This window comes from Alosa pseudoharengus, unplaced genomic scaffold (assembly GCF_046254945.1).
Source record: "Alosa pseudoharengus isolate Yale_2024_CS ecotype anadromous, Long Island Sound unplaced genomic scaffold, YU_APseudo_1.1 YU_APseudo_1.1_scf_17, whole genome shotgun sequence".
NCBI lineage: Eukaryota > Metazoa > Chordata > Actinopteri > Clupeiformes > Clupeidae > Alosa > Alosa pseudoharengus.
In genome coordinates, this window is record NW_027468640.1 from 23266876 (window position 1) to 23284870 (window position 17995).

At 42.4% G+C, this 17995-nt stretch overlaps 1 protein-coding gene across 1 annotated transcript; it reads left to right on the forward strand.

The window, feature by feature from the left end:
• Window positions 1-6319: 6319 nt before the first annotated feature.
• On the forward strand, window positions 6320-13532 carry bcl6b (BCL6B transcription repressor). The gene is made up of 12 exons (XM_076289718.1): window positions 6320-6431; window positions 6917-7000; window positions 7194-7420; window positions 8141-8377; window positions 8659-8856; window positions 9185-9365; window positions 9644-9867; window positions 10556-10683; window positions 11516-11671; window positions 11828-11958; window positions 12178-12315; window positions 12897-13532. The coding sequence occupies exons 3-12, from the start codon at window positions 7197-7199 to the stop codon at window positions 13038-13040; spliced, it is 1761 nt and encodes a 586-aa protein (XP_076145833.1). The 5' UTR covers window positions 6320-6431; window positions 6917-7000; window positions 7194-7196; the 3' UTR covers window positions 13041-13532.
• The last annotated feature ends 4463 nt before the right edge of the window (window positions 13533-17995 follow it).

Genomic DNA, 17995 nt, shown 5'->3' on the forward strand with positions numbered 1-17995 from the left:
GCCTTGCGAGGTGGTTGCGGTAAGCACATTTTAGTCAGGCCCGACACTGTCTGTCCCACATTGGGTTGACAGATGGTGCCTTTCCATCCTGGAAAAAAAGTCCATTGCCTGGGGTGATCTAATCCAGCGGTCTATACTCTCATTCATCTGTTCTAGGATTTTAACCACAACACTCTCAAATGGCAAAAGATATCATAAAGATAGGGGGTTTTATTTGGGTTGTCTTTCATTCAGAATAATAAGCTTTATTTGTAGTCATCTTGCAAATAAACATAATCATATATTTTTCTCACGCACACTTGAGGTTAGAAGAAATAAGTTAATGCACTTCATTTTAGTTCTTGGCATTTCTTGACTCATGGCATTCTGACATTAGCTTGCATACTGAAATCTCACCAGCAGTGACCCTAGTCAACATGATAGGTTTTGCTTACTTAAGTGGAACTTACCATGGCTGTGAGATTACAGGTAGGTCCTAGTTTCTAGTTGGTGGCTTCACACTTTTAGTTTAGTTTTTAATTTCTACAACACATTTTGCTTAACTGGATGACTATTATCTATTCCTCTCTATATACACCACTTAAATTCTCTCCAACAGATTATTTCACCTATGTAACGGTATTAGGTGTACCCCCTAGAGTCAGAGTAGGTTGGCATCATCTGAGATCCTTCTTAGAACAGTTCCTTCGAAGAATTCAAGGAACAGAGGTACCTGGTAGAAGAAACGTCACTACTACTACTACTACTTGTCAATTCCAAGAAAACTAGAGCAGCTACCATCCATTAGTGAAAAGGTAAAATAATTTTAATGACATATTAGACATTAGTCAAGAATGCTTGTTAATGGAGTTATAGCAGAACAAGAAACAAACTTAAGTTAAAGTGTTTGTGCATGCAGAAGGATCAGTGCATATATCCATGTAGGCATTGAACTAATATGTTTAATATTTTCACTTTGTATGATATGTTAATTGTCGTCTACATTGCACTTGTGTTAAAACTACAAATAGTACTGGAAAATCTAAACCATTAGTCTGTAATTGGATTGATTTATGCATGTAGGCCAAGTTGTAAATTTATCTCTCACAAATGGGCCATGACTATGTACATAGTCTATCTTAGAAATGAATATATATATATATATATATATATATATATATATATAGAGAGAGAGAGAGAGAGAGAGAGAGAGAGAGAGAGAGAGAGAGAGAGAGAGAGAGAGAGAGAGAGAGAGAGATCCTGAGGGAACTGTAGGAATCCAATAAGCTTATATTAGTGGTTTTCAACTAGTCTTGTGAGGAAAAATGTGTGGTGTTTCTGGAATATTGTGGAATTTTGAGGAACCCAATGCACTTTTATACAGGCTCATGAAACAATGATTTTCAAATGCATCAATGACACAGCTTCTTAATCAAACTGCTCTTAGGTAAGTCATAAAGTCGTTGGTATAAAGTTGCCTAATAGGCTACAAATCTGTTACACAGCTCAGTCAGCATAATGCTGTCGCCCATGAACACTGTATGAGAGAAATGTAGGCATATATGAACACCCCTGTTATAGCCTATAATAATGTCTGTGATAACTTCATGCAGTGATCGTCAGTGTGCCTTGCCATTTTGGTTTGACCTGTGGTATGCCTCAGCCCCAAAAAGGTTGAGAACCTCTGGCTTATATGACACTTACACAATAGGCAAAGGACTTATAACACTATAATTATGAAAATACAATTGTGATGTTATAGATTATCCTCTAGATTTCATATTCCAGGCACTGTGATGCAGTATGCACAAGTGGAAGTAATGTAGTGAGATGTTATGGAGTGTTCATAGACATAGGGCAACAAGTAAACAAAGTGCAAAAGTGATTTCCAGTGCTAAAACAGAATTACGGCTTACTAAATCTATTTATTTAGTAGATGTTTTTATCCAAATATCCGACATAATAATGTAGTATAGCCAGGAACTGACAGTCTGAAAGGTTTGAACATTATCTGTCAATAATAGTCATATAGGGTTGGCCTTTCTCTGGTCTATTTTTAACTTGTTATGAAAGTGGATCTTCTGACCTCTGCTCTCCTCTCCGTACCCTATACATCTCTAAATATGCCGTCCCCATTTTTAGTTCCAGACGCTTTTCCAAACCCTCTTAGACTGATTACCGAGATGCTAAACCATCTGAAGGCCCTGAGTGGAGTGGAGTGGACTGGAGCTCTCTGCTGTTTGTTAGAGGGCCAAAGTAGCCTACTACTGAAGCCCTCCCCCTCCGTTTTAATGGCGCTGGGAAAAACATATTAAAAAAGTTTAAAGTTTGACCATATTTGGGCGATTCAAGGGAGGTTTCCTTTTCGTCTCGACAGCTCCCCTGCCAGGACTTTTCCTCTCTCTCTTTCTGACATGATGACTGAAAAGCTCAGGGGGGCAGTGCCTCCCACCTCAAACACACACACACACACACACCATCTTCCCTCCCTCCCGCCCTCCTCCCCTCTCGGTAATCCCTCCCACCCAGCCCCCTCTCTCTGGCTGTCTCAAATCTGCTTCAAAGGAAACCCCAGTCCCAGTATTTGTCTTTATTGTTTTCTTTACCCTTTTTTTTATTTGATGTTTTTCACGTTTCTGCCTCCTGCCACCTTCCTAAGGGGACAAACAGGCCCCCTACCCCCCACCCCCTTTAGTCCGGATGGGGTTTGCTGTGTCCTTATATGTACAAAACCTCCAGTGCAGGCAGGAAAGGACAGTTCATCTGGATCCGCGTTATTGTTCCAGGCAGCTGCTGCTTGTGAGATTGTTTGTGATATCAAGAGCATGTGTTGTAAAAATGAAGTGACACCTTGTTTTGAAAAGTAAAAAGAATGCAGTTTAAGAATTCACATGCCAGTTTTGATTTAATTGTGGTGAATGTGCTCATTATATCCACCCAGCCAATCACACACCAGTTTAGGACGCTTTTAAGATTTCAAATAACAGACAAATAACAATTTCCCATGTTCACAGTTGCAATAGAAATGCAATAGAATAGCTTATGATACAACCATACAGTACACTGTGGAGAAAGCCTACAAAATATTAAATTGAATTTCTGTCCTTGCATGTAATTTTAAAGTAATTTTAGGTCATGCTTGTAAATCTTGTAAGCAGTAGTTTTACAGTCACTGCAATGCCATTAAAGACTTACCAGTGGCATAATCTTTTCACGAGGTCAAGGCCCATTTAAAGAAGAGGCAGGATGCCATCATCTCATGTATATCTTAACCTCTGCCAGTTGAGGCCAGCATGCCTCAGTACTGTATACACACTCCATCCTAGTTTACTGCTGAGATTACATTGAACATAATGCAACCTACTATAGGCCTATATGTCTGATCAAAATACTTAACAGTGTACCGTTTTGTTTCAGTGGTTTGAGCAGAAGCAATTATGGTGTATTGCATATTTGGCAATTGCCATGCATGTAATTTTAGAATGAATTAATCCATTTTAGAATGGTGAGCATGTCTATAAGAATGTCATTCCTTGCTTTTTCAGATTTTAACTAAAGGGTTTACACTTATCCAACCTGACCTGACTACTACTTACTACTGCAACCATCGATGAGCATTTAATTGCATTGCACATTGTATATGTATGGCATCAGGACTGTAAACATATCTGAATCATCCGAGGGGTAGGACCTCCGTTTGACAAACCTCTGCATATACTCCGGAGGTTATATCTGAAAGCGCTTTATGATGAAGGGAATACAGTATATACTCATGGGCGGATGGGTTAAACCTCAGATGGGGGTAGGGGGCTAGTGGCCCAGCGTGAAGCCCAGGGCCATGGCCCGGGTCAGGGGGACGGGGGCAGGCCACTGCAGGCCAGACTGTCCGTCTTCCGCTCATTTGGCCCGAACCTGTTTAGTAATGTTCTCACTTTTCCTCCGACGCCCCCTCGCTTCCGTGCCTCTCACAATGCCTGGAAGTCGCCTAGACCTACATCTCTACATCTCCATCTATGAGTTTTTTTTCTTTCTCTCTCTCTCTTTCTCTGTTGTTTTCTGTTTTCTTTTTTTTTTTTTGGGGGGGGGGTGCCATTAATCTATTCTTCATCCAAACAAATAAGAATGCAAGGGCTTAGACACGTGCCCAACACTCAGAGGCAAAGAACATAGGGCTTCCGACTCTCATTAGAGTACCCAGTTGTGATGTATGCAGAGGCATTCATGTTGAGTAATTCAGTTATACAGAAGCACATTTTATTGCACATACACGTTCTATGGTTTTAGTTGAAGGATTTTGTCTAAGGGTGCCATCACTGGTCAGGTCATACAGGTTTTTAATGCAAAATGGGTGGTGTCTTAAGCACAGGAATGTGTGTGTGTGAATTTGCATGTGTGTGTGTGCACGCATCCATGTGTGTGTGTGTGTGTGTGTATGAGGTAACTTTCCGCTTGTTTTCAATTAACGAAGCCCCCCCCCCCCCCCAATCCCTGTTTCTCTAGCTCCTCCCTGATTCCCTTATTATGACGGATGTCCTGCGCGGGCGTTTTATCCTCATCTCAATGTGTGTGTGCGTGTGCGTGTGTGTGTGCGTGTGCGTGTGTGTGTGTGTGTGTGTGTGTGTGCGTGTGCGTGTGCGTGTGTGTGTGTGTGCGTGTGTGTGCGCGTGTGTATGTGTGTGTCTCACAGGATGCCTTAAGGAGCTCGCCAGGGCAAGCAGGGAGGGGAGTTGGGGAGGTGGGGCGGGAGGGGGGGGGGGGCAGTGGTGTTCCTGCACATCTGTCGAGTCCATTCCTCTGGTTGGGCTAGAGGGGGTAGGAAGGGGGGGTGGGGTGAGCGAGGCGTTGTTTTTCAGCTGCAGAAAGGGTATCTCCCCAAATCTTTCATTTTTTTTCACCTCTCTCTCTCCATTTCCTTCCCCCGAGTGCCCATAACAAAAAAACGGCTGACCCCTCCTCTCAAAGGAAGCTGGGCAGAACCTTCCGGTGCCTTCCATGGATGGCAGCCGGGAAACCCCCCATTTCTCGATCAGCTTTTTAGCCAGTCATACAGGACACACAGGATTATTAGTGCATTAGGGGCCCAGTGAATGCATTGTATATTATGTATGTTATATACAGTCTTATATATGATATATTGCATATGTTACATTCTCATGGCATAGTGTGAATACTATGAGAATTTCTCTAGCAATGTATTGTTGTTCGACTGAGAAAGATACATAGCCTAGAAATCTAGACGCACCCCTAAATTACATTTGCTGCCAGGGCTAGTCTAGCAACTCTCCATTGGCTTGTGAGCTCCAGAAATCGAAACTTAATCAGGCATTGAAATCGTGTATAGAGTCGTTTGGTGGGCTTAACATAATGATTGATGGCAGAGTTGCAACGGTTTGGCTTGAATTTCCTGCTACTTGAAAACAATAAAACTTGAATACAACTGATTATCCAGCCCCTCGGACTGAGCACTGCGAACGGTGAGTGCCCAGACCCTACATTTTAATGTGGGTCTGGCTCGCCAGGCTAAAAGATACACACATTTTAGGTAAAAACATAGAGCTTAGTTTTCACCAGTCACAGTAAATCTTTCCTCACTCTGTTATTGTGTTCTTTTTGAAAGCCAGTGGGTGACCTGGCATTAGATGTACGGTGCTTGCCATCAATTCTACACTAAAAGTCCAGACTAGAGACTTGTTTTGAGATGAGGATGGCGGAGAGGTGAAAGGTCAGCCCTATAGTGGAAAGGCAGGTGAGGGGTTGAATGTGTCCGTGGCCACAGGCTGTTGATGAGGAGTTCCTGTTCGCTTCCACTTACACTGTTTTCTCTTGCCTGGCGGGGGGGGGGTTCAGCGAGGGTGGCTGGCTGGCGGGTTTGGTTGGGCACGGCGGACTCCTGGACAGTGCCAGTTGACCCCTGAGCCCCCCCCCCCCCCCCCAACACACACACACACACACACACACACACACCACCACCCACACGATCATGGCCTCTCCCACTCCTACTCCCACACACACATACATACGCTTCTTTCCTGAACAAGGTTTCCGCTCCTGTGATTACTGTGCGTTGATGACACGCTGTGAGGTGAAGAACAATAAACAACAACCTTTAAAAAAACAACAGAAAAAACAAAACAAAACAAAAAACAAGCAAACTCCCACTAAAAATACCTGGAGCTCTGTGCCTCTACCTTTCCTGCAAAGCTTCCAGGGCGCGTGGGCCGCGCAGGACGAGGAAGGGGGAAGCGAGCGGCCCTGGTCGCCTAGGGACTTCCTGCGCAACGTTATAAAGCATCCCCTCCCAGTCTGCTCCCGGGTCATTGTTAACCAGCCAGCAGTCAGAATTGGACAGGGGGACAGAGGGTTGCTTGTGTCTGACTGGAACTGACTGGAGAGCTCAAGCAGGACTGACCAGGGCAGAACGAGCACGGGTTATCTCGTCCCTGCTGGTCGGGGTGAGTGGGGCTGTGGTGGTTAAGGTGTCAGAAGATTGGTCTTTTGTTGACTTTGTTGCATGTTCTGGTCTTTGGTTTTGTCATCTGAGGTGGTTGCGGTTCTGCGGTTTAATATGGTGCTAAAAATTAAAGGATGGCGTTTTGCTGCCTTTTGATAATTCGAGAGAACCTTTGTTGCTGGAGTAGTGTGGTACAGCTGCAAACACTTTTAGTACCTTGATTTTGTATAGCATTACAGTATGTATACAGTGTTTTACTGATTGGTGGTTTAAAGAGTTTTGAGAGATTAAACTAGATTCTGTTTTTATTTAACTAACCTTTTTTACTTTAATTCACTTAATTTAGTATTTATTCTCCTTGTATATGTGAATTCTTGCTAAGCATAAAGGATGGCAACATGCATAAGTTTTTAATAAATGTTTTACACTATGTTCATTGTTGCTAATTTGCACTTCTAAGACATTTTACTTTTATTCATATTCCAGGTACGAGTAGGGAGCTGGTCTCCCCTATAGCACAGACTACTGCTAGACTGGACAAATAAAATCTGTCTTCGACCATATAGTAAGGTATGTAAAATCTTGCACTTGACATAATGACCCCACTGGTAGAATAACATTTACATGAACTGCTGAAGTAGCATAGCTCTGAACCCATTGAAGACTATAAATTACCTTCTACAAAGTATGTTAGCTTTTCTAAACCGGTCTTGCCTTTTGTTTATCATCCTTTCTCTCCGTCCACTTCCTCCCTTCCTCTCAGAGGATGAGCAGAATGCAGGCGGTGGAGGGACACCGAGCGAGCAGTAGGCGCGAATCGGCCGACGGTGGAGAGACGGCGGAGGGGTACGTGAAGGAGTACACGCGCCACTCCAACGACGTGCTGCTGAACCTGAACGAGCTCCGTCACCGGGATATCCTTACTGATGCCACCTTGATGGTGGGCAGTACCAGGCTGCGGGCACACTGTGCTGTGCTGGTTGCCTGCAGGTATGAATCACTATCAGTCAGTATTGATTATGTTTATATATCATATTTTCTATATTATTTAGTACAAAAAATATATTATTTTAAGTGGCCATTTACCTATGGAATATAATGTCTAAGCACCAAGAACTCTAACAGCACCTTTCACCTTTGTATCTGACATGTTCATGCACTTTTGTCGAGCCCCAGTTGGCTAGCAATATAGGAGCACCGTTAATCTAGTCAGGAAGTTTATTTTTGCCTTGGGTTACTGGGCGTGCCAACTTTCCCCTGCTTCATGCATTCATATATTCATTTATGCCAGCTACAGTAGGAGTGCCACCTTCAAACGTCTACTGAAGCATGCCCTTTCAAATCTCCATTTCCCTCTTCCGAAGCTTTCTTTTCCTGTTGTTTTTATGCCCACGTCTTTCTTCCACTTGTCCGTGATTCATTCCATTCCTTGCCTGCGACGCATTAATGTTTTCCTCCTATTCTCTTTGTCTCGGTGGCTGTATGGTCAGCAGCGGGCTTTTCATTTTCCTCAGCCCGGCCTGTATGGACGGGACACATCTGGTGGGGCAGGATGTGTTGCGAACACTAATGCTGTCTCTCTCATTCTCCACTCACACTCCTTCCCTTGTTCATTACTTTCATCTACGGTGTGTCAGACTATGACTTATTTTTTCCCTGATGTGTCCGATAACTGGGTGTGGAAATCTCTCTATCTCTCGATCTCCACAGTGGCTACTTCTACACACTGGTTGTGCAGCGGGGCCAAAGCCCGGGTCCTGGGGAGCACGGGGTGTCCTTCTCTCTGCCTGACGGCTTGGATGCGTCCAGTGTGTCCCTGCTGCTGGATTTCATGTACACCTCCCGGCTGCCCCTAAGCCCCCGCACTGTACCTGGGGTCCTGGCGGCCGCCACTTACCTGCAGATGGAGCACGTGGCTGACACGTGCAGAACCTTTATGCTGAATAGGTGTGTGTGTGTGTGTGTTTGTGTGTGTGTGTGTGTGTCTGTCTGGTTGCTTCCGTAGGTAGGTTTACTGAGTGAACCTACATCCTTGTATAGTCATTCAGTCATGTTAAGATCCTTTAACCTACTTAATTTAGTCCACAGGAATAAAAATCTAAAGTTGCTGAAAAGATTTAGAGATTTCAAGTTTATTCTGTTGCATTTCAAGTTAATTTCCCAACGTTTTCAGCATAAATTGTTATGTATAGTACCTATAATGAACTAGCACTTCTTCTCCTTTGCAGTGAGAGACTTCCTGCTGCTCCTCCCTTGTTGGAGCTGTCCTCCATGCCTCCTGCTGTGTACAGGGCGCCCCCTGGAGGAGCGTTCTCGAAGTACAGCCCCAGTAGCAGCAGCAGCAACAGTAGCAGCTCCCTTCTGATGTTCCCCCACACCTCCCAGCCTGCAGCCAAGGAGGCTGAGGAGAGCCACAGCATGGCCAGGTGAGAAAGACCTTTATGCCAAAACTGGCACTGAAAATAATTAAAAAAAAAAATGTCATACCAGTTGTTGAAAGTAAGGTTACTAGAGGCAATATGTATCAACGGTATTTACACACATCTATTCCATAACTACAGACAGATAGAGACAGACAGAAAGATGAGCGTGAGATGTTCTTTTTTTCATGCACATCCAGAGCAACAGAGGTAGAAAAACAGATACATTACACATAAACAGGCAACTGCCCAAACAAATGCTTGGATGAAAGTGTCTTTGCTTTAAATAAAAGTGTTTTCGAAGTAACCATAACTAATGAAAAATGCATTCCAGGGTTCCAGGGGAGGCCTCGGTGGAGCAAGGGACTCGCCTGAGTCAGGAGCCCAGGTCTCAGAGCCTGAAGCTGGAGGAGTCTGAGCCGGTGGCCCCCTCTCCAGACAGTCCCTCCTGCTCCAACGGACAGCCCAACTCACCAGCCGAGTCCAGCAGCTGCAACCTCAGCCCCAAATCCAGGGTGCGTGTTCCTGCCAAAGGGCTGCTTAACAATTTAACAGAGGGCGATGATTAGGTCAATTTTTTTTACATTTTGCATTTTATCTAAAATCTTAAATAGTTTTTTTTTTGTTTGTTAAATTGGTGTATGTCCAAAAAGGTCTCAATGATTTAAATGATGTTTGAATGATTTAAGTGAAACTATATTCAGCCCGACTGAATCAGTAAGCTGACTGTAAAATGTGGGCAAGGGAAAAGATGAGAAGCTCAACTGTTCTTGTTTTTCTGTTTATCGTTTAGAGAGCAAGTGAGACCAAGCCTATTCCCGACCCTAAGGCCTGCAACTGGAAGAAGTACAAATACATCGTCCTCAACCCCCTCTGTGCCACCAACATCAAGGAGGAGGAGACTGGGGTGGGGCCATGTGGGGGTAGCCCATCTCCTAATGCAGAGGATAGGATGGACACCACGCCCAAAGCAACCAATGACAAGTGGCCAAAGTCAGAGCAGGAAGTGATTGACAGGTGAGTAGTCAGTGAGTGAGCAAGCAACCAAGATGTTTTCCAGTTGAACCAGTTAGTATAATGGGCTGAGCTCAGTAGATTCTGGCTTAGCAAACAAACTCCGGATGGGAAAAATGCATGGGAATAGTGACTGAAAAAACAGCTTGTACTGCTAAGATGGGACTGTCTAGACATGAAAAATCAACACCACATTCATGTCATGGGGCCACTTTGACGCAACTGGCAACAACACTCATACCATGTTCGGGTCCACGTCAGACCTGGGTCATTTTGCCGGTCCCACCACATCTCTCCCACTTGCTTTCGGTAACTCTCTTCACTGTCCTATCGAATTAAAGGCATAAAAGCCACCCACAAATATGTATTTATAAAAAACGACATCAGATGAGCCAGACAAGTACTGGATACCCACATAAGTGTTTTTTTATGTCAAACATACTTAGCCCAGAGAGGAACACAAAAGCTCTCTCTCTCTCTCTCTCTCTCTCTCTCTCTCTCTCTCTCTCTCTCTCTCTCTCTCTCTGTTTCCACCCGTGCCAGTGGCACACATAGTCTTAGGGAACGTTTATATACATGTGAGTTTATATAAATGTGTTTATATACAGTACATGGACTTGGACCATATTTTATATGTAAATATGAATAACTACTTATACCCACCTTACTGTATATCTCACTCTCTCTCCAGACAAGGGATGGTGGCGTTGTGCTGTGTGCCTCAGCTGACCCCCTCTACCCTGCCCGTCCCTGGGTTTCTGCCCTGTACCCTGGACCCCGTCCTGGAGCACCAGGCCCTCCTGCCCCAGGGCAATGCAGGTGAGACAGGCCGCTCTGGAGCTGTTTCCATGGAAACTGTCTAGAATGAAATGGAATGAAAATGTTTTGCACCCTTTGAGTGCATAACAGCTGAATACTGACAAGGCTTCTATGATATAGACCTGTTCCACTACATTAACAAACATGTGCGTTCCTAAAGCACAGCAACATTGAGTGAGTGGTACCTTAGGAACAACAACAAAAACAAAAAACAAGTTTAAAAATCAAAACTTTGTAGAGCATTACACTAAAGGCAGTTTCATTTTCAAGTATCTGTTGGTTTTGCACATTCCAACCAGGAACCCCCCCAGGAACAGATTGAAAGGGCCTATATATAATAGTGTTCTTGTACAGGGTTCCTGTCTAGGTTAAGGATGTAACACATGGGCCTCCCTGTCTAACAGGAAGTGAAAGCCATCCGAATTTGTTTCAGGACTTGCATCAGATCTTTCCACTGCTCAGTCATATGGAAGTTGTGTTGTTGTGCATGTGGCTAAGTCTCTCACATGACCCTGTGTGAGTGTCACAAGGCTTGTTAGGTGATAGCTCCCCCACCATGGCCTCTTCCAATAAATGTGTAACTCCTTTCAGTAGGTTTACGAAAACTGGACTCTTGGTATTTTGATTTTTATTCTTTACTTGCTTTTGAAGTTTACCATAATATGAAATATTGTTAAAAACAAACAAACAAAAAAAAAACATGTTTTTTTTATATTATCAAAAAACCCCAGTTCCTTTCTTTTTTGGCAGTATACTAATCTCATCCATGCCTGAATAGAATGTGTATTCTGCTGTAAATTCTGAGGTAGTCTGCTATTTTGTATCTTTCCAGCCACCTGTTCACCTTATCTACCACCATGTCCACCTGAGCCTGAGACAGCCAATCAGAATGGCCCGTCACCCTGTATACATTCAATCAAACGTGAGAGCCACTACTCTCTGATCTGTTACTCAGGAAACCTGAGTGTTGCCAAACCGTCATCCACAGGCAAGACAACTTCCTAGTTTGTGATAGCACTCTTTTTTCGTTATACTGTAACATGAAGATTACATGATCTTCTTTCATGATACAATTTATCACAAAACGGTTATACATAACCATAACCATAACATGAAGATTACAAGTCTATTATTCACCCTGTAGGTGACAAGCCATATCGCTGCAATGTGTGCGGAGCCAAGTTCAACCGGCCCGCCAACCTGAAGACCCACTCTCGCATCCACTCTGGAGAAAAGCCCTACCACTGCGACACATGTGGTGCCCGATTCGTCCAGGTAGGACACCTTTAACCTGACCATAAAAAACACTTTGCACTTCAGATCTATCTATTGTTAAGAATAATGATAAATTATTATTGTCATTGTCAGAGACAAAAGTTAAGGGTAAGATTAGGCCTGGGATACACTGGTCACTTATGGGCAACTGAGTTTGTTTGTGTGTGTGTGTGTGTGTGTGTGTGTGTGTGTGTGTGTGTGTGTGTGTGTGTGGTACAGGTAGCTCACCTGCGTGCCCACGTCCTGATCCACACTGGAGAGAAGCCGTACCCCTGCCACACCTGTGGCACTCGTTTCCGCCACCTGCAGACACTCAAGAGTCACCTGCGCATACACACAGGGGAGAAACCTTACAGTGTAAGTGCACTCTCTCTCTCTCTCTCTCTCCACACACACACACACACACACACACACACACACAAACACACACACACACACACACACACACACACACACACACACACATACATAGACTCACAGATACACACTCACACAAGCACACACACAAACCCATGCCTGTGTACTCACCAACAAAAGTATTTGCTCATTAGCAATAAGCCCCGAGTGGCCATATACATTCATAAATGAATGCAGCAACTCTAACTTTTGTATCAATTCGTGGTAGCGCAGTAATATAGAATGAAATGCGGTCAACGTGAAGGGTTGTGCTGGGTTTTACAACAGCATTGAACGTGATTCAGCCAATCATAAGAATCTGAACTGTTTTAGAAACGTCATTTTTCACACAAGCATGATTTATACATGTACTTCTGTAAATATAAACTGCTAGGGGGAATAATATGAACATGAATTCAATTGCAATTTGTTTATTTCCTCATCCAAAACCCTGTGTACTTGGGTATTTGAGATTGTACCTGTTTCATTCATCTACCCCATCTCTCTCTCTCTCTCTCTCTCTCTCTCTCTCTCTCTTTCAGTGTGAGAAGTGCGACCTGCACTTCCGCCACAAGAGTCAGCTCCGCCTCCACCTGAGGCAGAAGCATGGCGCCATCACCAACACCAAGATCCGCTACAAGGTGCTCAACGACCCCTACCAGTCCGGCCTGCTCCAGGCCTGCTGAGCTCCACCTGGAGGGAGTCATGCAGGAAATCAGAGTCACCGTGACAACGAGTGAAACACCGCCATGCCAACCTTCACCTATAACATAATGTCCAAAGCCAGGGATTTGAGGAGGTAGTCTTGTGTTTCAATGCCACTTGACCTGTTTGTCACCTTCAAATTGATGGGGTATGTGGGTGAGGTAACATTATTTATTAATTCTATTCACCTCTGTTTTTAATTTATTATATATGAGAGCAGAAGTCAGGCTTTCAATCGGGAGATTAATATAACATGAAGAATAAGTTGAGGAAGTAGAAGTCTATTAGAATGGTTATCAATCATGTGTAGATTCTGATGATGGTCTGTGGGGAGAGTTGAAGGCGAATGAGGGAATTTGGAAGTGAATATTTTAATGGCTGAGGAAAGGTATACTTATCTAGTATTATGGATAACATCATGAAAAGGAAATGAATTTCAAATTAATGTTTTGCTGGAAGGGAGAGAGTATGTTGACAAGAATGGCAAGAAAGTGATGCGAAAGCTATTTATGTGTTTTTTTTTTTTTTATAATTTTATTTGTTCATGTTATTTATGTTTCCATGTTACCATTCTATCAGACTATATTCCAAAGTGAGTGATCTGGCTCTTTCTGGCTCTCTTATACAAACGTATGAGAAGAGGTCAAAGTTGATCATGTTCTCACTTTGAACATGTCATTAGGGGGCAGTAGAGCGTGTCACGTGTCACGTGTGGGGTAGTTATTACCTAACTTGCTAACTTATGAGTCTGTTACCACCACTGGCCTGGTGCCGTGGAGACTGTATAATTTTACATGCAGGAAGTTCTCCTGTGGGGCAGGTTAGCTTGGAGGCTACATGCCTCCACTGTGTTATTATCCTCATTATTATTATGAAAGCAAAGGCACATTATTATTATTATTATTATTATTATTATTATTATTATTATTATTATAGGACTCTGGTGTATAATGACATTTTTAAAGTGAGACGTCCAAGCTGGCCGAGGACAGTATGTTAACCAAAGCAAAGTAATTGTAAAGGTTGGTTTTGTGATTTCAAATTATATGGAGCTCTTTTGCTGGACAAAGACAAGACCTGATTTTTTATATAAAAATTAAAGGGAAATGAATTGGTATGCAGTTTGGAATGTTTTGTCTGTTTGTATGTATGTCTGAGTCCTCTTCTGGGGTTATGATTGTACCAATGTTGACTACAGTCCACATATCTTATGCTTGCTCTAAGGCTCCTTAATGTTTGAGCTTTTCACTAACCAGTTCAGGTTACGTCCAGTGTAAGACCTTTGACATGTGACAATGCTGAGCAAAGGCCATACTCCATATTGATCAGTTATTGAACAGGACTTGAGGTAGGCCATTTATTTTCTAGAGTATATAGTATTTAAGCAACCAAAGGCAGAAGGATCACACACAACCACACAATAAAACTTTTACGTTTAAAATTAGAATTCATTTCTTGGCACTTTAGATCTTATAAACTCATAAACTTTTTCTCAAGTAGAGGTTAAGTGATGTCAAGGTCAAGGTCAAGGTAAAAGTCATTGTGAATGCCATTGCCAAAAGGCACATCATTCATACAATGATGAATGCATAATTACATGAGATAATATCTTTTGCCAAATGAGAAAATGTGTGTGTGTTGAGAGAGAGAGTCTAAAGGGTGTCAGCGTCAGGAGCAGATGCTTTCCTGTGCCGACTCGGCCCTTCCTTCCTTCTTGTTAGCTCACCAGCGCTCAGCACATGGACTTTGTGCTCCTCCGCTCTGCTCCTGGTCTCTCTGCCCCACTCCTGCAACTCCTGCCTCTGTTCTCTGCTCTCTGGGCAGATGGGGCCCCTCAGGCAGACTGCAGCGTTATGGAGGAACAATGGACTCCCGCCACTTGGGCACCTGTTTCCGGACCCTTGTGGAGCCAATGTGCAAACACCACTGTCATGAGGCATATACAGTACAAATGTGTGTGTGTGTGTATGTGTGTGTGTGTGTGTGTGTGTACATGTGTGTCTGAAAAACACTGCTTCCTGTGACATAGCAGGAGGTTGTTTGTTTCTATTTCCTGTACTACTGAAGATGGGGCCCATCTGCTGAGGTCATCAGGCCTGCATGCCAATCACACACCTTGACCCTCTAACCTCACAGTTCGCTCCTATTGTTGCCTTTATACAGTGCTAAAGCTGATGTGTCTTTTCCTGAGATCTCAAAGTACTAGAGTTTCTTGGTGTTTTATGCCCCCAACGTTATCTTCAAGGCAGCGTTGCCTGGAAGGCACTAGGGTTAGGCATGGGTTAGGGTTAGGGTTGGGGTTAGGTTTAGGATTAGGTGAATTTAAAGGATAATTCTGGTATTTAGCACTTTGAGTCCCTTTTCTGGTTTGACGATTGGTCCTGTCTCGACTTTTCTGACTCGTTTTGAATCGCCTTTACTGCTTCAGAGTGGCTGCCTACAGGCTGGCACAAACATGTCCTTAAAACAACCCTTAACGTTCGTTTTCAAAACTGTGCAACTGTGTGTGAGTGCGCGCGTGTTGCATGTTCTATATAGTTCTTGTATATAGTTATTGTGCATTTGTGTACGTGTGCATGCTGGATATTAGTCCAGTCATATTAGGAGAAAGGGTTGAACAAATTGCAACACAAGCAAACTTAACTGATTTTGTATCCTCAATATGTCCTGAGTAAGGGAAAAAAAGCCCCGAAGAATCCCAATAGGAGAAAAAAATTAACCTTCACATATCACCATGAAAATTACTGAGTTGATTACTTACATCAAGAAAAACAGAAAATGTATTATAAGTTTTTTGAAATTGTTTGTTAACATGGGCAAACAGGGCATAATGTAATTATGTATAGCTAATGTATAGTGACCCAAAACTAATTGCAACAAGGCATGGAGGAAGATAATACATGTCTTAACCCTCATCTAGAGGGTATATGCTTATAGAAAAGATATAGTTTATGGTGTTTAATTTGTTTTCCCTGGACAGTATAGGCCAAAATGTATCCACTTTACACTAGATTCGCCTTTGCAGAATAGAGGGCAATGTATTGTGCATGGCATAGAGAGAGATGGGAAATGTCTTAATTGGTGTTATATCTCCTCCGGAGGGTATATGCTTTCAGAAAATATATAGTTTATGGTGTTTAATTTGTTTTCCCTGGACAGTATAGGCCAAAATGTATCCACTTTACACTAGATTCGCCTTTGGAGAATAGAGGGCAATGTATTGTGCATGGCATAGAGGAAGATGGGAAATGTCTTAATTGGTGTTATATCTCCTCCGGAGGGTATATGCTTTCAGAAAATATATAGTTTAGGGTGTTTAATTTGTTTCCCTTAATAGTGCAGGCCAAAATGTATCAGCTGTTCACTTGATTCGCCTATACAGAATAGAGGAGTATGTGTTATGCATGGTATGGAGGAAGATGGGACATAAGTTGATTGATGCTATATTTCATGTACAGTGCATATACTTTTAGAATATGTATAGTTTTGACTGTTCTATGACTTTGGTAAAACCATGACCCATGCATAGGCATGCATTGTTAATTATTAATCTTAAACTATATTTATTAGTATAGCATTTTTGCCAGATGTCACAACAATAGAGTCACTTGGAGGCTAACTGCAGTTATCCCATCTGCACCCTTCTGTCGAATTAGGACATGATCATGTCCATCTTCAACTTTGCCTTCACAATTTTCCTGCATTCACTAACATAAACATACTGTGCTGTCCGATTATTGTTTTAGACAAAAATTGTGCAAAGTAAAGGGGCATCATACAGGCCCCTCTGATTGGGCAGACAGTATATCAGTCAACCCCTGGGCAAGAGGTCAATTACTATAAGACTTGCAAAATGATGGACTGATACTTTGTGATATACTGTATGTTTCAGTGACCTCTAAATCAGATTATGTAAACACCAAAACCACTTTCCTAGGCTGAATAATGCCTATGTGTTTGTATAGATTACACATTGTGGAACACTTACATGCAAAAACCCACTTGGCTCTATTTAAAGATTCAACAACCATTTCCATTGATTCAAAGGGCCACAATGTAAAATAGACACCAATTTGCAACAAACCAGTCTGAAATAAGCCAAAGGAATTCACTCTTTGAAAATAAAAGAATGTTCCTCAACAATGCAAGATTCTAAAATTCCATGTTAAGTTAGATGGGGTCAGATATTCTTTAGAATGTGTATTCTACAACATTCTAATTACAGTTTTGTCAGTATTTGCTGAAGAATAATAAAACAACCCTCATTTTAACATATTTCCACCAACTGGATTTTCATGGTCTTTTACTATGGTGTAAAGATCACCAATTGAAATATAAAAATGTGAAAATAAATTCTGTTGCAATTAGTTTTGGGTCAGACCTTTGCCTGGACTATTAGCTCCGTTGTGGTATACAAATTAACTATACGTAATTACATTATGCCCTTTTTGCCCATGTTAACAAACAATTTCAAAAAACGTATAATACATTTTTGTTTGTCTTGATGTAAGTAATCAACTCAGTAATTTTCATGGTGATATGTGAAGGTAAATTTTTCCCCCCTATTCACGTGAGAAAAATACTGTATAGGCGCATGAATAGGGTATATTTGGGTCTTTTTCGAAACTTTCCCATATCGGGATTCTTCGGGGCTTTTTTTCCCTTACTCAGGACATATTGAGGATTCAAAATCAGTTAAGTTTGCTTGTGTTGCAATTTGTTCAACCTTGACCCCTATTTTGGCTTAAAATGACTGGACTATATAGTTATTTTGCATATTGTATATAGTTCTTGTGGGTTTGTGTGTGTGCATGCTGTTATATAGTTATTACCTCCGCCAAGGAGGTTATGTTTTCATCTGGGTTTGTTTGTCTGTTTGTTTGTTTGTTTGTCTGTGTGTCTGTTCATCTGTTTGTTTGCAAGATAACTCAAAAAG